General features: G+C 46.9%; 1 protein-coding gene across 3 annotated transcripts; it reads right to left on the bottom strand.

The window, feature by feature from the left end:
* Positions 1–8,720: 8,720 nt before the first annotated feature.
* Positions 8,721–12,983, bottom strand: LOC120695157. 3 transcript variants are annotated; one of them, XR_005683722.1, is made up of 6 exons: positions 12,657–12,939; positions 11,367–12,206; positions 10,415–10,615; positions 10,125–10,320; positions 9,629–9,754; positions 8,738–9,167 (listed from the first exon to the last, which is right to left on the bottom strand). XR_005683722.1 is itself a non-coding variant. In XM_039978465.1 (5 exons), exons 1-5 carry the CDS (start codon positions 12,768–12,770, stop codon positions 8,986–8,988), a joined length of 1,533 nt encoding a protein of 510 aa, XP_039834399.1. In that variant the 5' UTR covers positions 12,771–12,981; the 3' UTR covers positions 8,721–8,985. The 3 variants fall into 3 exon arrangements, 2 of the variants coding, with proteins under 2 accessions (XP_039834399.1, XP_039834409.1); XM_039978465.1 differs by lacking the exon at positions 9,629–9,754 and having other exon boundaries at positions 8,721–9,167; positions 12,657–12,981; XM_039978475.1 differs by lacking the exon at positions 8,738–9,167 and having other exon boundaries at positions 9,635–9,758; positions 12,657–12,983.
* Positions 12,984–18,666: the final 5,683 nt, after the last annotated feature.

Below are 18,666 nucleotides of genomic sequence, written 5' to 3'. Positions count from 1 at the left end.
TCAAAGCACCTAGGAGAGGAGTACCTTCCAGACTTTATGTGGCTGCTGAAGATAAGGTTATTGGGGCTGTTTTGACTCAAGAGACTGAAGGGAAGGAGTATATCATTACATATTTAAGCCGACGACTTATTGATGCGGAGACGAGGTATACATTTATTGAGAAGTTGTGTTTGTCTCTTTATTATGCTTGTACCAAATTAAGGCATTATCTACTATCTAGTACTTGCATAGTAGTATGTCAAACCGATGTGATCAAACATATGTTACAAAAACCGATTTTGAGTGGAAGAATCGGCAAATGGGCTTATGCTTTGGTTGAGTATGATTTGGCTTGTGAACCTTTAAAATCTATGAGGCCAAATTGTAGCGGATTTTATTGTTGAGCATCGGATTAATGACAAGCATGATCTAGAAGTCGGCTATATTAATTGCACACCATGGAAGTTGTACTTTGATAGATCGGTTTGTGATGATGGTCAAGGGATTGGTGCTGTTCTTATTTCTCCGAATGGTGTCGTTTTTGAATTTTCAAACCAATTGGAAGAAGAGTGCACAAATAACCAAGTTGAATATGAGGCTCTTCTATTTGGTTTGGAATTATTGCAATCCATGGGCGTGAAGCATGTTGAAGCCTTTGGAGATTCTCTTCTAGTAGTGCAGCAAGTATCTAAGGTATGCCAGTGCTACAATGGTTCTCTAAATGCATATCTTGATAAATGCCTCGATGTTATTTCTTCCTTCGATGAATTTATTATCAAACATATTGCGAGGGAAGAGAATGGAAAGTCAAATACTCTGGCTCAGCAAGCATCTGGCTATAATGTTACGAAAAAATATTTCAACATTCGTAAGCCGATGCAAACGAAGGCCGAGTGTCAGGTTCTGGACGCACCGGTCCGACCGGTCAGCGATATCGGTCTGACCGCCCAGACCGGTCTGACCGGTCCAGAGACCGGTCTGACCAGTGATGCAGCTGCTGGTTCTGATTCGGCCAAAAAAGATGATTCAATTGTCTCGGCCGAAGCCCAGGATTGGAGGGTTCCTCTTATATCGTATTTGAGAGATCCTGGTCGTGGTGCAGAGAAAAATATTCGGCGTTTGGCTTTCAAGTACGCTTTAATTGATGATGAACTTTATCGTCGAACTGCCAAAGATTTGCTTCTCAAGTGTTTAGACTCGGATTAGGCCCGGGTTGCTACGGTTGAGGTTCATGAAGGTATTTGTGGTACTCATCAATCGGCTCCCAAGATGAAGTGGTTACTTAGAAGAGCCGGTTTCTATTGGCCCACCATGCTATCTGATTGTTTCAAGTACTATAAAGGATGTGAAGAATGTCAGCGGTTTGGTGATTTACAATTGGTGCCTGCTGCGTTGATGCATCCTATTATTAAACCATGGCCATTCCGGGGTTGGGGTTGGATTTCATTGGACAAATTAATCCTCCATTTTCAAAGGGGCATCACTTCATGTTGGTTGCTATGAATTATTTCACTAAATGGACCGAAGCGGTTCTTTTGAAGAATATGACACATAAGGAGGTAATTGAGTTTATTACTGAGCATATTATCCATAGATTCGGAATTTCACAAACTTTGACAACGGATCAAGGTTCTTCATTTATATCAAAAGAGGTGCGTGCCTTTGCCGAATCTTACAAGATTAAGTTGCTCAATTCATCTCCATACTATGCTCAGGCCAATGGGCAGGCCGAGTCTAGTAATAAGATTTTGATCAAACTTATCAAGAAGAAGATAGAAAAAAATCCTAAGAGGTGGCATGAAGTGTTATCCGAAACATTGTGGACTCATCGTATATCTAGACATTGTGCTACTAAGGTTACTCCTTTTGAGCTTGTGTATGGTCAAGAGGCCGTTTTACCCGTTGAGGTAAATATGGGCACATATAGGTTGGCAAAGCAAAATGACCTTTCCGCTGTTGATTACCATGATTTAATGATGGATACTATTGATGAGGTGACCGACAAGCGTTTGAAGGCTTTGAAGAAGATTGAGAAAGGCAAGCTTCGGGTGGCCAGAGCTTACAACTAAAAGGTAAAACTTAAATCTTTTCAGGTTGGGGAACTGGTTTGGAAGACAATTTTGCCTCTTGGGATGAAAAGCAACAAGTTTGGCAAATGGTTGCCAAGTTGGGAAGGTCCATACAAGATTGTCAAAGTTATCTCCGGTAATTCGTATATGGTGGAGATGGTGCAAGGTGAGCGTTTACCAAGGGCTATCAATGGGAGGTACTTGAAGAGGTTCTATCCTAGCGTATGGCAAAGTGCATGAGGACAAATATGGCCGGTATTGGATATCGCCCTTAGTTTTATTTTTTTAGACTTGTATGCTCTGTGTAAAATATGTACATCAGGATAGTTTTTGCTTTTTGACTTGTGAAACTCACCAAAAATCAGGGGGGCATATGTTGACAGCCAATTCTGGCAGTTCAGAGGCCGACCGGTCGGGCCGACCGGTCAGACCGGTCTGTCCAATTGTATTCCGAGTATGTTTCGTTTTATTTTGGAAATTCTTGTATAAACCGACTTGGAGAGGGGTACGACTTCCCCGGTCTATAAATATAAAGGCTAAGGCCGATTGAGGTTATTCCCAATCGAATCAAATCAAAATATCGCATTACTTTTTGTCTCTCAAACCCTAGTCTTTTCCAACCCTAGATTGTTTCCTTCCTTCGTCTCGACGGCGTTTGAAGACGTTCTGAGTGGCCTGCCGTCCTCAGAGCAACCCTACGTTCACGAGCTCCGACGGGGCCCCTCCCGAGCTCGCTGTTTTAGGTCTTCGTGAGCTCCCTGCTTACACCGGTCAGACCGGTTGGCGAAACCGATCAGACCGGTCGGCGAAACCGGTCAGACCGGTCCGCCCAGGGTTTTCGCTGTGTTGATCGTTTTGACGATCGTTGCGCGTTCTAGCGCATTTAAGTGTGTTGGCGCAATTTTGTGTCAACACCATTATAAATAATTGAAATGACTTATATGCCATCCAAAATTTAAAAAGTTCCTCAATACCCTTCGTCAAAGTTTCTTTTATTTGTGAGCCACTTCCATCACTTTTACCGTTTAATTCTAAAAGAGGTGCTCCCAACTGGCGGTAAAATTACTCTATTGCCCACAGTCAACCTCCACTCTTCTCTAGTTCATTCCGCACGCTGCAAGCCCTATCCGTCGCCACCGCCCGCTCCGCCGGCTAGGACGAGCTCCGCTCCTGTGCGCCCCCTCCGCCGGCCCTCTCCGTCGCTGCCACCCATTCCGCTGGCCGACCCTGACACTGCCGCTTGCAGGAGCCCGGTGCTACCCGCCGGGAGCAGGAGGCCGAGCTCTGCCCACAACAGCGGAGGCAGAAAATTGGTCGGGCCGCTCCCCGGAGATGCCCGCGCTGGACGCCGCCGATGATGCCCCCTCCGACCCTGGTGACGACAGCTCGATCTCCAGGTCGGCCACCCCTGCGTGCAACAAACTCGAGAGGCGCGATCCCCGGTCGATCTATCAACGGGGCACGAATCGAACTAGAGCAACTGAAGGCTATGGGCTTGCGGGAGCTGGTACTCCACAGCCTCCGATGCTCCAGACCTAACTTGAGCCGGGACTCTCCTCGATTTCAAGCTCAAACCGCCCCTGCTCTCCTTGATTTTCATATCCATCAAATCCAATCAACGAATCCATTGACAGCAGCAGCTCCTAATCCAATCCTACTCTTGCATGGGGGAGAGCCATAGCTGCAGTGACCTCGCCAAGATCCAGCCGCTCCTCCATGTCGCTGTGGGGACGGGGCCCGACGAACCTGTGCGGCAAGTTGTCGCAGTCCGCCTGCACCCGCCCTTCCCCTCAGGCGCACGCACCGGAGCCGCCGCCATGGGTGCTCCCGCAGGCTCACGCGAGGACTCCGCCACGCTCGCGTAGTAGCCTCCTAATCATGACCCCCACATGGCTACGCCGGAGGCCTCCCTATCGGATGCGGCGGACGACGTGCAGATACAACCGGACAGTGAGGAAAATAGAGAGACAATGACAACTGAGGGTAAAATTGTCTTTTTTTCATGCAAGTTAACTATTGTTACAGATGAAAATGATGAAAGTGGCACACAGGTAGAGAGGAACTTTTTAAAATTTCAATGGTACATAGGTAATTTGGATATTTTTGTAATGGCACATGGGTAAAAAAACTCGTATCGTCACTACCGGAAATCACTAGTTTGCCGTGTGCCTGTGTTTTTGCCGTGCGTTTTTGTCGTGGCACACGGGACACGGCAAAGAGCCACTTTGCTGTGTGCCACGACGAAAACGCACGGCAAAAAAAAAACACACGGCAAAATCTACGCTTTACCGTGTGTTGGCACACAGCAAAGACTTTGCCGTCTGTTTTCTTTTGGCACACAGCAAAGTATACAACTTGCCATGTGTTTATTTTTTTGGCACACAGCAAAGTATATAGTTTGCCGTGTATTTTTTTCGGCACACGGCAAAGTCATAATTTTCTTTTTCTCTTATCATCTCGAAACTTTTTCTACCCTCCACATACAACATGTAGTACTCCTTGTTAAAATTTGACATATTTTAAAATTTTTTTTGCTATATTTAACAAATTAATTGCATTTCAAGCAATTTTTTGAATTAAGTCAAATTTGAACTACAAGTGGTTGAAGTAATAGAATAAAATGAGTGAAAAATAATATTCATGTTATTTAGCCCAGTTTGAGGCCTTCCACGTGAAATCAAAAGAAATTTTTAACATCTTGTTCAGGAAACACGCCCACGAACGTATATCCGAATGATTTTAAAATTCTAAAAAAATAAATGAAGTCTGAAAATTATGAGATTTGTCAATACCTCGTTATATCATATGTGGAGGCAGTGGAAAAAATTGAGTAGGTTTCGTAATTTTTTTACGTACAATGCTTACAAACGAAAACATCTCTGGAGAAGAATCAGAGAGTTGAGAAGGATGCTGTTAGGTTTGGAGTGAAAGTGACGGTCGAATTTGAGTTCGACTTCGAGAGTTTTTCTACTCTTCACATACAACATGTGGTACTCCATGTTAAAATTTGGTTCATTTTTGTATTTATTTGCTATATTTAACTAATTAAACACATTTCAAATAATTTTTGAAAAATAGAACTTTGCCGTGGGCCGGAATTGGGCACACGGCAAAGCCAGCCCAACTCCGGCCCATTCGTCGCCGGCCCATCAAAAGCCTAGCTATATTTCCACCCCCTCCCCCTTTCCCCCTGCCGCCTCCCTCCCCCAGCCCCCGCCGCCTCCTCCCTCTCCCTCAGCCGCCGCCGCCTCCCTCTCTCCTCCTCCTCCCTGCCTCCGCTGCCTCCCTCCCTGCCCTCCCTTCCCTCCCCTCCAAGCCCAGACGGCGGCGCCGGCGCATGGACGCCGGAGCGAGCTCGAGACCGGATGGCAAGATCTATGGCGGCCTCCTCTACCCCGGCGGCGGTGCATCGGCCTCGAGCTCCCTCCGGTGGCATGGCCTCGAGCTACCTCCCCGGTGCAGCCTCAAGCTCCCTCCCCGGCGCGGCCACGAGCTCCCTCCCCGGCGCAGCCTCGAGCTCCCTCCCTGGTGCGCCAAGATCCGCAACGAGCTCCGATCCCTCCACCGGCGCAGCGGCGACGGTCCAGCGGCGCGACACGCGGAGATCCAGCGGCGACGGCCAGGGGCGCGGCGGAGATCCAGCGGCGACGGCAGGGGCGCGGCGGTGGTGGCAGCAGGCGGCGGCCGGAGCTGGCAGCGCGGCGACGGCCAGGGGCGCAGCGGCGGAAGTCCAGCGGCGATGGCCAGGGGTGTGGCGGCCAAGGTCCAGGGGCGCAGCGGCGGAAGTCCGGCGGCGCGGCGACGGCCGGAGCTAGCGGCGGCGGCCCGAGCAGGGCAGCGGCGGCGGGCCTGTACATTTTTTTATTTCTTGTATTTTTATTTTGCCGTGGGCTTTGCCGTATGCCCCGATGCTTGCCGTGTGCCCGTACCTTTGCCGATGCTTGTTTACCGTGTGGTCTTTGCCGTGTATTGCACTTTGCCGTGTGGAAAATGGGCTTTGCCGTGTGCAACTGGCACACGGCAAACTTCGTGTCTCCCGTAGTGCGTGTCCTTCAAATCTTGGTGCTGACAGAATCTTGCTTCTCAAACTGTTATTTTCCCTGCAATTTGTTATGTTACAGATTTGTTTCTAGCGGTTGTCAGAAGAATAGGGCTATGTTTGTTCAACTTCTGTACTGCACGGTCAAGATAAGTTGTCTACTACTACAAAGCCGCACAACAGGGAACATAATCACAGTAGCGCCCCAGGAAGTCAGGGACTCAGAGGTGGATAACCCGACTTCCCAAGGAGCAGTTGCACCTCCACAAATTTAAGCAACATAAGGCATAGATGGGATGGAGGACATTCACGTGCACACTGATGAGAATAAATAGAAGAAAGTCATCCGGGCAGCAGTTTCACACAATTGATCAAAAACAGGCATCTAACAAGGACAAGATGGGCGACACCCGCAGTCTTGCCCCGCGTCGTCTCTTCCTGGGAGGCGACTCGGGTGGCATCTCACCGTCCGCCGCCGCCACCCCCTACCTACCCTACCCTCCTCTCCACCTCATCGTCGTCGGAGCAGGGCACCGGAAGTCCGTGTGCCTGCTAGGATGGCAGCGGGGGCTTCTTCGTTGTCAGCGGGGCGCCGGGTGAAGGACGTGGCCTGGGAGGTCACGGTGGCGCTGGCCATGGCCAAGGCGGCAGCGGCGACCCGGGCCGGTAGATCCAGTGCCCTCGGGCCGGATCCGGCTCCTGCGGGCATGGATCTTTGCGGTAGGGCGGTCGTGCGACCCTGTGACGGGTGCGGCGGGGTGTAGCTCCGGCGGCGGCCGCCTGTGGCTCAGTCACAACGGCGTGCCGGCGCCGGTCTGACATAGTGGTTGCGCGGGGGGTGGTGGTGCCCCTAGGTTGGGGCTTGTGCGACGAGCTGGGCCTCGCCTGGTAGCGCATGTGGCCGGGGCCTGCGCCTCGGCGAGAGGCCGAGTGGCGCTGGAGACCGCGCGGGCGATGGCCTTGGCTGGGCGCACGTGGTGGAGATGTCCCGTCGAGCGACAGTGTGTCGAGGCACCTCGGTGGGTCTAACCAGCGGCGACAGAGGTTCCACAGCATCGGTGACGACCGTGGGCCACGGCTGGTGAGGAGCAACGAGGCTTGTTGAGGCGGCGTGTTGATGGATAGCGGCGGCTCATGCGGCCGCAGTGAAGTAGGGTGGTGGCTGCGCTACACAGTGGCTGCTCGTGCGGCCGCGGTGTGCGGTAGCGCGACTGAGGATGGCACGATGCGAGGTGGTGCGAATTGGCCGTTGCACGTGGTGACATGGGAGTGCCGCCGGCCCAGGAAGACTTTCGTGGTTTGCTGGGCTGGGGGCGTGCAACTAGGAATGGGATTCTCCGGGCGGAAGTCTCACCGGCTTCTTGCTGGTGGCGATGATGACGACGCTAGAAGGCGTCCTTCTCCCTGTTGGGGGCATCATCTTGGAGGTTATCCCTTCTGCCCGGGTTCCTCTGGGTGAAAACCCTGTTCACTTGTTGGACAAGTGACAGTGGCGCCATTGGCGTCGTTACCTTCTTGGAGGCGTCGTTGGTGGAGACAATGGAAGACTTGCTGGTGGCCTAACGGGACGGCTCGATGAAGGTGGCGAGCTCAAAGGGGGTTGCCGAGCTCGTGCAGCGGCGACCAAATTCATGTTGGTGCCCGGGGATCGTCACATGGATGTTGGTTTTGGCTACTTCCAGTGGACTGCAGTGGCTGACATTGCTTGGCAATTGTCAGTGCGGCGTGGGACTGCGTCGAAAGGCGGCACTTGCAGCACCAACATTGTGAGATGGCTTGGCTTGTAGCGGACTGCGGCGGGTTGGTCAGTCTTGCTTGGTGACTCGATGATGGCGCAAGCGACATCTTGGCTTGCTAGTATGGTGGCGGTGGCTGCTGCATGGGTGGCGCAATGTGATGCGGTCGGCCGGTGGGCGCGATTCGGCTGTTTGATGGGAATCTTGGAACACGGGGCAACACCGTACATCATCCTCATGGCGATTTAAGGAACGGATCCGCGACACGGAGTACTGTGGTGGACGTGGTGATACCCCGCTGCGGTGTCTTCTGCGTGGCGACGAGAGTGAGGAGGTGGTCCAACGACGGATGTGGCGAGGCCCCCGAGCATTGGGTCATCGTGGTAGTGATGGCGAGGCAGCCTGCGAGAGGTCTAGATTTGGTGGTTTCACTCTGTCGGATGGTGTATGCTGGGGCAACGGCACTACGGTGACAGGTCCTGCATGGCGGTTGCCTCCTCGGTGTGGTGCAGTCTATTTTTTCTTGACTTATCGACATAGGATCGTGTTTCGAGGCGACTTCCGGAGCAGGAGAAGGTTGGCAGCCACGACAACTTGGCCAACTGGGCAAGAGATGGCTTGCTCGGTCGCCGTGGCCATGCAGTTTTGAGTGTTTACCCGTGTATGATGCCAATCCAACCGGGCGAGAGTTGAGGTGTGAAGTTCTCTAGGAGAGTTGTAGAGTTGTGTTGCGGAGTTTCCGTGTTGACGTCCCCGTCCAACCGGGTTAGCTTTCTTTTTTCGGTTCTTTTCTTTTTCCTGCCTATGGTCTCCCAGGACCGTAGTCTTGTATTTTTCTGCTATATCAATAGAAACTCGCACTATCTTGTGCGGTTCGTTAAAAAAAAGGACAAGATGAGCAAGGAGAATAAAGCTTTTTTCTCTTTCATACCAATATCATGTTGCAATTGTCAATCCAATGTACAAGTATTTACAAAGTGGGTTTGTTTTTGGAACCCACTAAACACTAATCAAAGAAGAGAGCCTTGATGTGTTGAAGAATGGCATACTGTACAGTTGCGAAATCGCTTCCAATGAATGTGTGATGAGCACAAATCTGAAGCCCTGAATGTATTTACAAGGAGGCGGTGATAGCATGCCAGATGCCTAAAGCATGAGAGGGTTACTTCCCAACCCTGTCCATCAATTCTGAAAGAGCTTTGTACAGAGGGGAGGCTGCAGGCGGCCTGGCCATGGATCCGAGAAGGATGTCAGCGGCCTTGACAGGGCCGCCGTAAAATCGAGCGTTCTCAGTGTCTCGAGTTGATACTATGCTGCCATTGAATGCACAGCCCACAAAGGCACCTGACAAAGAAGACACCATATACATAATAAATGATTTCAGAAAAAAAAGAGTAATAGGTTTATTTGATCAAACTTATTAACCCACAGGCAGTTGTAAAGAATTAAGTAATGCATTATTGTTATCAAAATAAAGATGTCACTAAGCAGATTGCATGAATGAACCAATGAGGTAACTTGTTACCCATTTCTATCTTTTTTTAAGGTAAACCTCATTTCTATCATCTATTATAAGCACCACCAAATCCATATGATGAACTCATCGTCATCTACAATGGGCTAACAAGCTACAATCAAAATCTAACAACTGATTTTTAAAAGTGCGGCATGGCATATTTATTACTGCTAGCCAATAGCGCCAAAAATATCTAGCAAACGGTGGTCAATATATATATATTGGTTTTGAGGTAGTATCTTTTATTCAATCATTTGGTTGATTTCACACACCACCAGCATCAACTTGCCTGCCTTGGCCTTGTGAAAGAAAATTGCCCAGTGCTCCCAGCTTTCCTTAAGCTTATCATAACGCCTTTAGCATTGCTAATTTCCACAAACAAGAACAAGCCCATGGTAGCTCAAAACTTGATCACCTTTCCGGTGGAATTTGAGAATCAGAATTATATATAAAAAAGATTAAGTTTTAGATATAAAAAAGATAGTATCTTCCTTGAAGAAAAACAGGGTGTAATGCACCTTTTATTTTATGGATTAGCAGGCTTAAAACTTTGTAGATGTCATGCACTTCTCTAATTTGCATGAAAAAAACTTGCATCTTTTCAACTTTTCATTAAGAAACTATGAACCTCTTAAACTATCATTACTATCAGCAAACTAAATCAGTATCACATACTGCCTCTAACAGTAGACAATGTCTTCAAAATTGAATATGTTAACTGTTTCCCATATTAACTACATGGATTGTAGTCACAGGCTTGCAGCTAATAGTAATTTGAAACATACCTTTGCTACAACTGTATGTGTAACATGCAGCATAACCACCATCACCAGCACGGAAGTCAGCCTCAGCTACTCGTCCGACATGACCAGCAGAAGCACTAACACCAGCACCAACAGATAGATGTGCCTTCCCACTGAATGTTCTGATGGCATCCGTATTCCTCAGCACAATGATGAAGTCAGCTATCTCACCTCCAGCCTGTTGGAGTCAAGGAAATATCTGATTTGTTAGAAAGTGCTACATTTGATACAAGAAGTCCTTCCATGTAAAGGAACACTTGAAAAGCTGTCACCTGAGCTCCATATCCAACACCACAGGTGGAGATTGCTGAAGGAGGTGACCAGGAGCCATCAGCCCTTCGAGCAACAACCAGCCCAGTACCAAGCTTATATGTAACCATCATTCCGACCTTTACCACAGTAACTATAGCAAAACCTTTTGCTTGTCTAAGAATAGCATCAGGGATAGCCTTCTCTGGCTTCAGTCTTCCCACCTGAAGTACATGAAAGAAAATAATTTTGATGATAATACCCCTGACAGGCTCAGAGCAATGGACAATCAGCAGTTCTGCAGACAGAGCAATATGCGAATCCACTTTTCCAGCACTTCACAGGAATACAATGGCTCATTCACTCCAAATAATTGAATTTCTCTGTCAGTGGAGCTTAACCAGCGTAGAGGTACTAAAATACAGGGGGGATAAAATATAAAAAGCTTAAGCATTTCCTACTAGAGAGTAGGAGATAATAACACAAAATGTGAAAAAGCAGTTATTTACTTAGCCAACAGATTGATACTACTACTTATGTCTTTGCTTTTTTTTGTTCTGCATTAAAGCTCATTTATTTGATTAACCACGTATTCAGAGTGTATTATTGTATAAAACTTAAAGGGAAATAAATTACCACGATATTACATGTCATCTTGTACCCATAATAACTGGATTATTCAAATCATCCATCCAACTAGTAACTATAGGAAATGAAAATATCCATATTTGATTACTTGCGATAGACTCTATCCAACAAGGTTACCTGATGTTAGTTTATAAAAGCCAACCTATTAATACAAAGATTGATGTAGCATTACAAATCATATCAGCATTGGGTGCGAAACATTGACACTTAAGTTTATAACATTTAATAAGAAGAAAAGATGATAAATCAAGTGGCAAAGAGGAGCACAAGAAAACGTATTGAACTGATTAGTCAAAACTAAGCCAAAAGAAAAAGAAAAAGGCATACCTTGCAGTAGCTGCGTAAAGAATTTGCAGCTTTGTATATCTCATATTCCATTGTGTGTGCCCAAGGGAAGTTCAACCATGACCTCAAGGTACTCAGGTCTGTCACATCCCGAGTTGGAAGTTGAGATGCACGACTGATCTGATTCATCAATTGTGGTTGTATACTCTCAAGCCGCACTCCACAGACATCACAAACCCTTTGAGGTTCTGAAGTCCTAAATTTTGGAGGCATTAAGCTTCTACCCTTTGTACAACCATTGCAAAATACTCCACCACAGAAACGACAATGATGGCGAGAGCACATTATAGGATGAAACCGCATGCCACAGAGCATGCAAGAGGTAGCAGCACTGTCAGGCAACCACTTTGTTGGCTCTGTCTCAAGTAGCTCGTTTGCAATACCAGCATTGGCATCTGCAAGTGTTTGCGCCATATCCTTCCAGGCTTCTTGGAGAAAGAAGTTGGATACCACTGACATCCCGCACCTCCCAAAATCATATGTTGCAGCAGATATCACTTTATCTTTTGCTGCAACAACCATATCGGCAAACACATCCCACATTGTCATCTCTTTATTCTCTTCATCCAGCTCCCAGCTAAACTCTTCTTCCGGGAAGTACCCGCTATTGTAACCAAACCCCCTGTGCCACTCCTCACGGTCCTGCGCAGTCATCGGAGGGACAGAAACAGGCACCCAGATGCCTGTATGCTCGTGAAGCGGTTCATCATAGAAACACTTTCCTGGTTCTGTCTCTATGACAGTTTCGGTTGTATCATGGCCGTTGGCTGTGCCATTTTTGTCTGGTGACTCTTCTTCCTCTTGGTCAAATATATTGAATCCCTATATTAAGAAAGCAAAATTGAGCCATAACAGAAACTCAGCCTGGGAAAGCTGATTGATTGATCGTACTAGACTTGAACTTGAGCCAGAAAAAGACCATAACTAGTCCACTCCATCTCAGCAAGGCTCTCTAGCGTGCGAAGCACATGCTAAAAAAAACAAAAACTAGCAAAGCAATTTTGGATTTTTGCTTTCCCCCACGCAGCACAAGCCACGCGCCCCCATAAAAACTTGAAACTTTTCGTTCCTCGCATAACCCTAATAACCAATTGGAGCATCCTAAGTTGGCGCCAAGCAATGCACCAGAAATCCCCCTATTTTTAGCACGGAACGACCCACGAGCTCCTCACCAGGACCAACTCTATCTCATCTCGGCTAAACGACCCGTACACGCAACCAGACTTCACAGAGACGAAACCGGGTGAGGGAGGGAAGACGCGGGGAGCTCACAGCCAGGCCTTCGACGCGGCCGCCGTCGTCGTCCCACCTCGCCGGCGAGTCGCCGCCGCCGGCGCCTGGCCGCGGCGCGCCGATCGGGCGGTGGGGCCGCTCGGTTCCGGCCATGAGCCGTTCGGTCGGGCCGCGTCGGGTCGATTCCCCGGCGATCGGACGGGGCAATCCGCGAATTTTTGCTTCTCCGTTAGGTAAAGGAGGCGGCTTTTAGTTTTCTATTGAGGTCGCCGCGGATTTGGGACGGGGGTGAGGTGATGGCAGGGGATGATGAATGGAGAGCGAGGCGAAGGCCGAGACGACAGAACAAGCTGAGCAAAGGGGTTTCCTTCGGGGATTGGTCGGAAAATAATCGTGGTTTCGTCTGCGTTAATGACGCGGTTGGCCCAAATAGGGAATCCAGTGGTAAGTGGGCCGAGGTGATAGTGGGTTGGATACTCGCTGTTTTAGTAAATTTGGGCCTCCCAAAGAAAATAGTTATAGTTGGGCTGGTTTTTGCTTGGTCCTCATGCAAATACTACACCCGTTTTAAAAATTATAGTTTGTTTGATTTTTTTAATTCTAAATTTGTCCACTTGCTTTGTTAAAAAAACTTGTGATTCAAGACTTGTGCTATGTATAGTGGGCCTGGTTGTACATCACTTCAAGCGATGATTTTGCAAACCATCACCCTAAGGGGACGTTTGGGGCAGCCCATTTAAGTGTTGTGTGTATTACTGGAGAGAATTTGTTGATGCATGCAGATTTAGATAAAAGCGCTAACATCATTCACATGCATGCAAAATCAGAATAAAAAAGCTATAACTCTTAAGCCAAGCATCCAAATTAATTTTGGATTACATCATTATCTTTCTTATGACAAGATCTTCCAAACAAGATCACACTTGCCAATATTTGCACAAAGATTTTTCTTAAGCATTTTTTTAATGATGAATAATTAATTTCAGAAACTGAGAACAAATATTTTAAGAACACGAACAAATGATTATTTTCTGCGAACAAAAAGTTAAATAATAACAAACAAATAACAATGTATAACGAACAAAATATTATACATCGCGAACATTTAATTATATAGGATAAATAATAAAAAATAAATATCACGAACAAATAGCTCAATGTCACGGAACAATTTAATCTAAAAAGCGAACAAATAATTTGACGTTGTGAACAAATTAGTTACATGCAGACAAATAATTAGAAGATGAAAGGAAAGAAAAGTAGAAATTTTTTTAATATGCAATCTTATAGGAAAAATAAAAAGTAAAAAAATATGATCGAAAGGAATAAAGAAAAAATAAAGAAAGGAAAAGGAAGAAATAATTACAGTGGAATTGCAAATAGCTATATGGCTACATAGGCTAGAATCAATGCCTTTGCATGGGTATGCGCATGCATACTCTACATGCACGCATGCATAATAAATCAACTAGAGAATCAATGCATCTGCATAGCTGCATGCATGGATAACATCTACAGAATGTGAAAGAAAAGGGTTAAATATTATGGGCTGTGAGCTCTAGGAATTGACCTGCGTGGCTGGTGTTGCTACTGGAAATAAAACAACTAAACATGTAATAAGGACGTCTAAATAAGTAAATAAGAGAAAAAAATAAAAATAAATAAACTAAATAGATTGGCAAGATGAAAAATAAAGAAAATGGAAATGACGACAGGAAGGAAAGGGTAGCAGAAGATGGAACAAGCAAGGAAGGAATAAAAAGGAACGAGAGATGAAGAAAATGAGGGGGGAAAAAGAAAACAGAAGAAAGTCACGGCTCTATCAATCTATCACGTTTCACGTACACATAGTCACGGACACACAACAAGTTAAGCTCACGTGCCACCAGAAATGTATTGGGCTGAATTCTATATAACGGTCCAAATAATATTCAGGTGATGAATGTGCAAGCGCTATTGGGCCAAATGCAATAAAAAACGGCCCAATAACCTCTTCAGGCGATAGATTCTCTAATTGCAGCGCGCGCGATGTATATTCTTTGCGATGTATAGTACCGTATTGGTTTGCTAATCGGATCAAAGCAGGCTCAAATAAGCGGTCTACAGCCCATGCTTCAGAGTTGGAAGAGGGATCACTGGGATTGAGCCCGCGTTGGTTCCCTGAGGGGCTTGGGCCGAATCGCGACCACTCGCCCCGCGTTTCGTGGGAGACCCACAGCGAGCTGGGACTCTAACTGGTGGTGGTTTTTTTATTTTTATATTTTTTTATTTTCGTTTTTTAGAAAAAATATATTTTCGATTTGGAAATTTACAGGAATATACCCGGCAGCGGGGCGGCAGGGGCATTTCTGAAAAAAATTTCACGGAGGAAATTGCGCGCAGGTCCCTGGGGCCCGGTCGCCCGGCAGCGGGGCGGCCGGCCCTGGCCGCTTGGCTGCGGGGCGACCGGCCGTAATTTTTACAATTTAGCCCTTTTCGTGAAAAAATTTCACATGTGTGCCCTTTTTGTAACTTTTTGCTGAAATAGACCCTGGGGTCGGCGCCGTGATCTGTGGCGCCTGTCTCGGCGCCACATATTACGGCGCCGAGGTGCCACGCACGCACAAGCAATCTAGTGAATCTTCGAACCTGCCTTTAATATTTTTGGACCTTTTCAGGAGACTAGAATACTGTGAACCACACATCAAATATAACAGTAAGAATTAAGAACTAAAAACTGCATTACACAATGTAAACCATATGAATTACATCATAATACAACGTTAATGAAACACACATCAGACATGCAGTGGCATGGTAGAACCCATTGCAACTACGGTAAACAGATTCTGAACTAAGCTAACAAGCCTTAGATAATTTAAAAAAACACAACAAACACAACGATGCAGCATGTCACTAGCACTAGGTAGTCCTAGTAGCCGTACCCGCACGTAGCAAACTGCGTTGAGCCTTCTCCGCAGTATCCACCCATTGCAGGTGGTGCAGGCGGTGGTGCCGGAGGGGCAGGGCCCTTCTTCTTGTGACAAGGGCAGTTGTAGTAAGGAATAGTGCATGGTTCATCCTGTGAAGCGGCAGCATTGCTGGTATCATCATCTTCGTCGTCTTTGTTACCCTCGCTCTCTTCCTCGTAATGGTTCACCTTGCATTCCATATCAAAGATCTTTATCTAGAGGTACTCGATGAACTCCTGAACTGAATCAATTGGTGCAGGATCGACCCACCTGGTAAAACCACAGTTTTCTGGAGCATCTGAAGACTGCAAAATAAATTTCATGTAAGGTGTCTCAATGAAGATAAAGAAATAAAACAACCGAGTATTACCCATGCGCGTGGGCATTTGAAGAAACGCCGACCGCCATCCATCCAGTCGGTGCACATCTGCACTAAGCAGTCCTCACCATGTCTGCATTTTGGCCACGGTTCTCTACGGTTATCGTATTGTCGAAGAGGAGTTTCATTGGTAAATTCACTCTTGTGCTGTGGCGGAAACTCAAACACTGGTTCCGGAAAGGAATCAGGTCCAAGAGGCCCCTCCCATATTATGGGGTCTCCCTTTCTTCCCTCTTTTTCTTTCCCAAAACAGCAGTAATTCTTCCCGCTAGACCCACCTCCAGACATTGGGTATACAATGAGCTTTGGTGTTTGAGTGCTGCTGGGAGTTCACAAACTTCGGAGTATTTATAGGCGCACAAAGGTCTGATACCCGGAATGTGGAGTGTAAATGCACCTGAAAAGCCTACATGACAACACAGTGAAGAGGCTAGCTGACCGAACACTGAAAAGGCTAGATTCAATTCTCGAACTGACTACTCGATGCATCTCTGTGCATGCAGAGCATCTAAGTGCATGCAGACTCACAGCACTGCATCGCTGCCGCTCGGTCGATCGTGCCTAGATGCCGCCTTCCCCACTACACGCCACAGACCTTCGCTGTAGAATGACAGTTCCGCCGTCCTCGCCCGAGAGACTGCTTTGAAGGTGAGCTGGTGTGGTTGCCGTGTTGTCACATCTTTTTGAAATGGTGAAAGGGCACTGCTATTGGGCTATCGTCTTTTGTCACGTTTGTCTGGGCAAACAATGCGACATATGGGAAACCCGTGATCGCCGTGCTGAGCAGTGGCAACCTGTGATCTCGTACTCGCAGCTACATACACTATGGTCCCTATTTTGAGCTATACGAGCGTGTCACGAAGTTTACTCTGTATGCGGTAGCGTCATCATCGTCGGCGGGATCTCGGCCGCTAACTCCTCCCGCACCTAACTTGTCCTTCATTAAATCACGAAAAAAATTCGCAAGAACTTCCCTTATTTCACGACCATTATGGAACCCACAAACATAACAAGTTCACATCAATAATATCTATAGAAACAAATGATAAGTAAACTACCACAATCATAAACAACCATAATCCGAACAGTCGAAATAGTCCATAATAACAATAGAGAAACAAGTGCCAACAACTAACCACCCCTACCATTCCGACCTCTTTTACGTTGTGCGTGTACGTGATATGTAGGGTAGCTATGATAGTCCGGTGGCCTCACGTCTCTGGCAGGACGGCGTAACAAAGCCACAGGTGTATGCAAGCTGGGATCATCGTCCTGGGCAGGCGTAGCAAACAACCGTGTAAAGTCGTCGAAGGAGGCCGCGTCGTTGTCTTCAGACCACCCTACAGATCACAAAAAAAATTTTAAGCAACATTCAATAGGTGAATGCAATTCCGTACAAATTATACTACGTACCTTGTGTTTCAGGTGGTGGTGGTGGTGGATAGGAAGAAGCTCCTTCATATCCTCCTGGTGGCGGCATAGGGTGATACGAAGACGGCCCCGCTCTGGTGAACTGTTGTGATCCTGAGTATAAATAATAACGTATGAGCCTTCGACCATAAAACATAAGCAAATAAAATTATGCACCACATATTTACCTAAAATCCCTCCAGCTGGTGGCATAAAGGTAAACTGGGTTCCTTGAAATGGAGCCCCTTGCGAGGCACCTGGCCCTCCATAGGGCTGAGAACCGGGGTACCCGTACCCTGTGTGGAGTCATATTTAAATACTGCATATAAACATACGGATCGGTAAATATAAGGGTATGGCATCCTCATCTGCATCAGCGATCTCCTTCGTAGGGCAGAAGCACCCTATCCACACATTGGCCGTGTGAGTTGTTGAACATGATGTACCCAAACAACAATAGCAGGTATGCCTCGAGTGATCTAGTCACACTGTACTCATCAGCATCGGCTGCTAACAGATCCGGCTGAATGAAGTACGAACATTGAGAATAAGAAACACATGAGGTATTTCAAAGCTATAAAATACATCAACACATCGTTTTGTACGAAATTGTACCTGAAACTGTAGGAGCCATGACTTGGAAGGGCCTTTCGACTGTGGGTGCTCATTGAAATCTTCAGGATCAATCGTGGTGGCAACACTTGCAAAATGTTCCTCAAGATCACTCGACTCAATCAATCCATCTAAGAGGCGTGTAAGAATCGAGGTTGGGTGCTTTCTTAAATGCATCATCGTCATCAAGAAGTGGTAGACAAGTGACCTTGTAAAATCTGCAGAGATGATCAAACTACTTATGCCATTACTGTTGGAGCAAGAGGACCTGCAATAATTGAAGTTGGACAAGTTGACAGTTGGGCAAAGGAAATTGTGGTAGATATCGTGTTTCTTGCACTTCGCTTTTTAATCACTCTTTAGGTTCTCAAATCCTTATCCGAAACAGCTCCTACCATCAGTAGTGACCTTCTCGCTCTTGCCATCAACTTTGATCTTCTCCGGAGTAAGTGTTTTCTACCGCTTTTGAGGATTAGTCTGCTCCTCTCTCCTTGGAAGTCTTTCGTTCTGAATCTCGGGATGAGATTCTTTTAAGGGGGTGAGGCTGTAACACCCAAGTGTTAATTTTGTGCTTAATTTGCTAATCATGAACCTAATTTGGTCATTTGAGTTAATTAAGCACGCATAGTGTTCATCAACTTAGCTATGTTCGATCTTGTTTTTCTCCATAATCCGAGCTCCAAATCAACTTTCGCCC

This window comes from Panicum virgatum, chromosome 1K (assembly GCF_016808335.1).
Source record: "Panicum virgatum strain AP13 chromosome 1K, P.virgatum_v5, whole genome shotgun sequence".
Lineage (NCBI taxonomy): Eukaryota > Viridiplantae > Streptophyta > Magnoliopsida > Poales > Poaceae > Panicum > Panicum virgatum.
This window is presented reverse-complemented; position numbering and strand designations above follow the sequence as displayed.

Bases quoted from the DNA above. Each gene is read 5' to 3' on its own strand.
- LOC120695157 (XM_039978465.1), bottom strand. From the start codon at position 12,770: ATGGCCGGAACCGAGCGGCCCCACCGCCCGATCGGCGCGCCGCGGCCA. The intron at 12,207-12,656 runs GTGAGCTCCCCG...TTCTTAATATAG, and splicing joins GCCGCGTCGAAGGCCTGGCT to GGATTCAATATATTTGACCA. The intron at 10,616-11,366 runs GTATGCCTTTTT...CATGTACTTCAG, and splicing joins CTTTACGCAGCTACTGCAAG to GTGGGAAGACTGAAGCCAGA.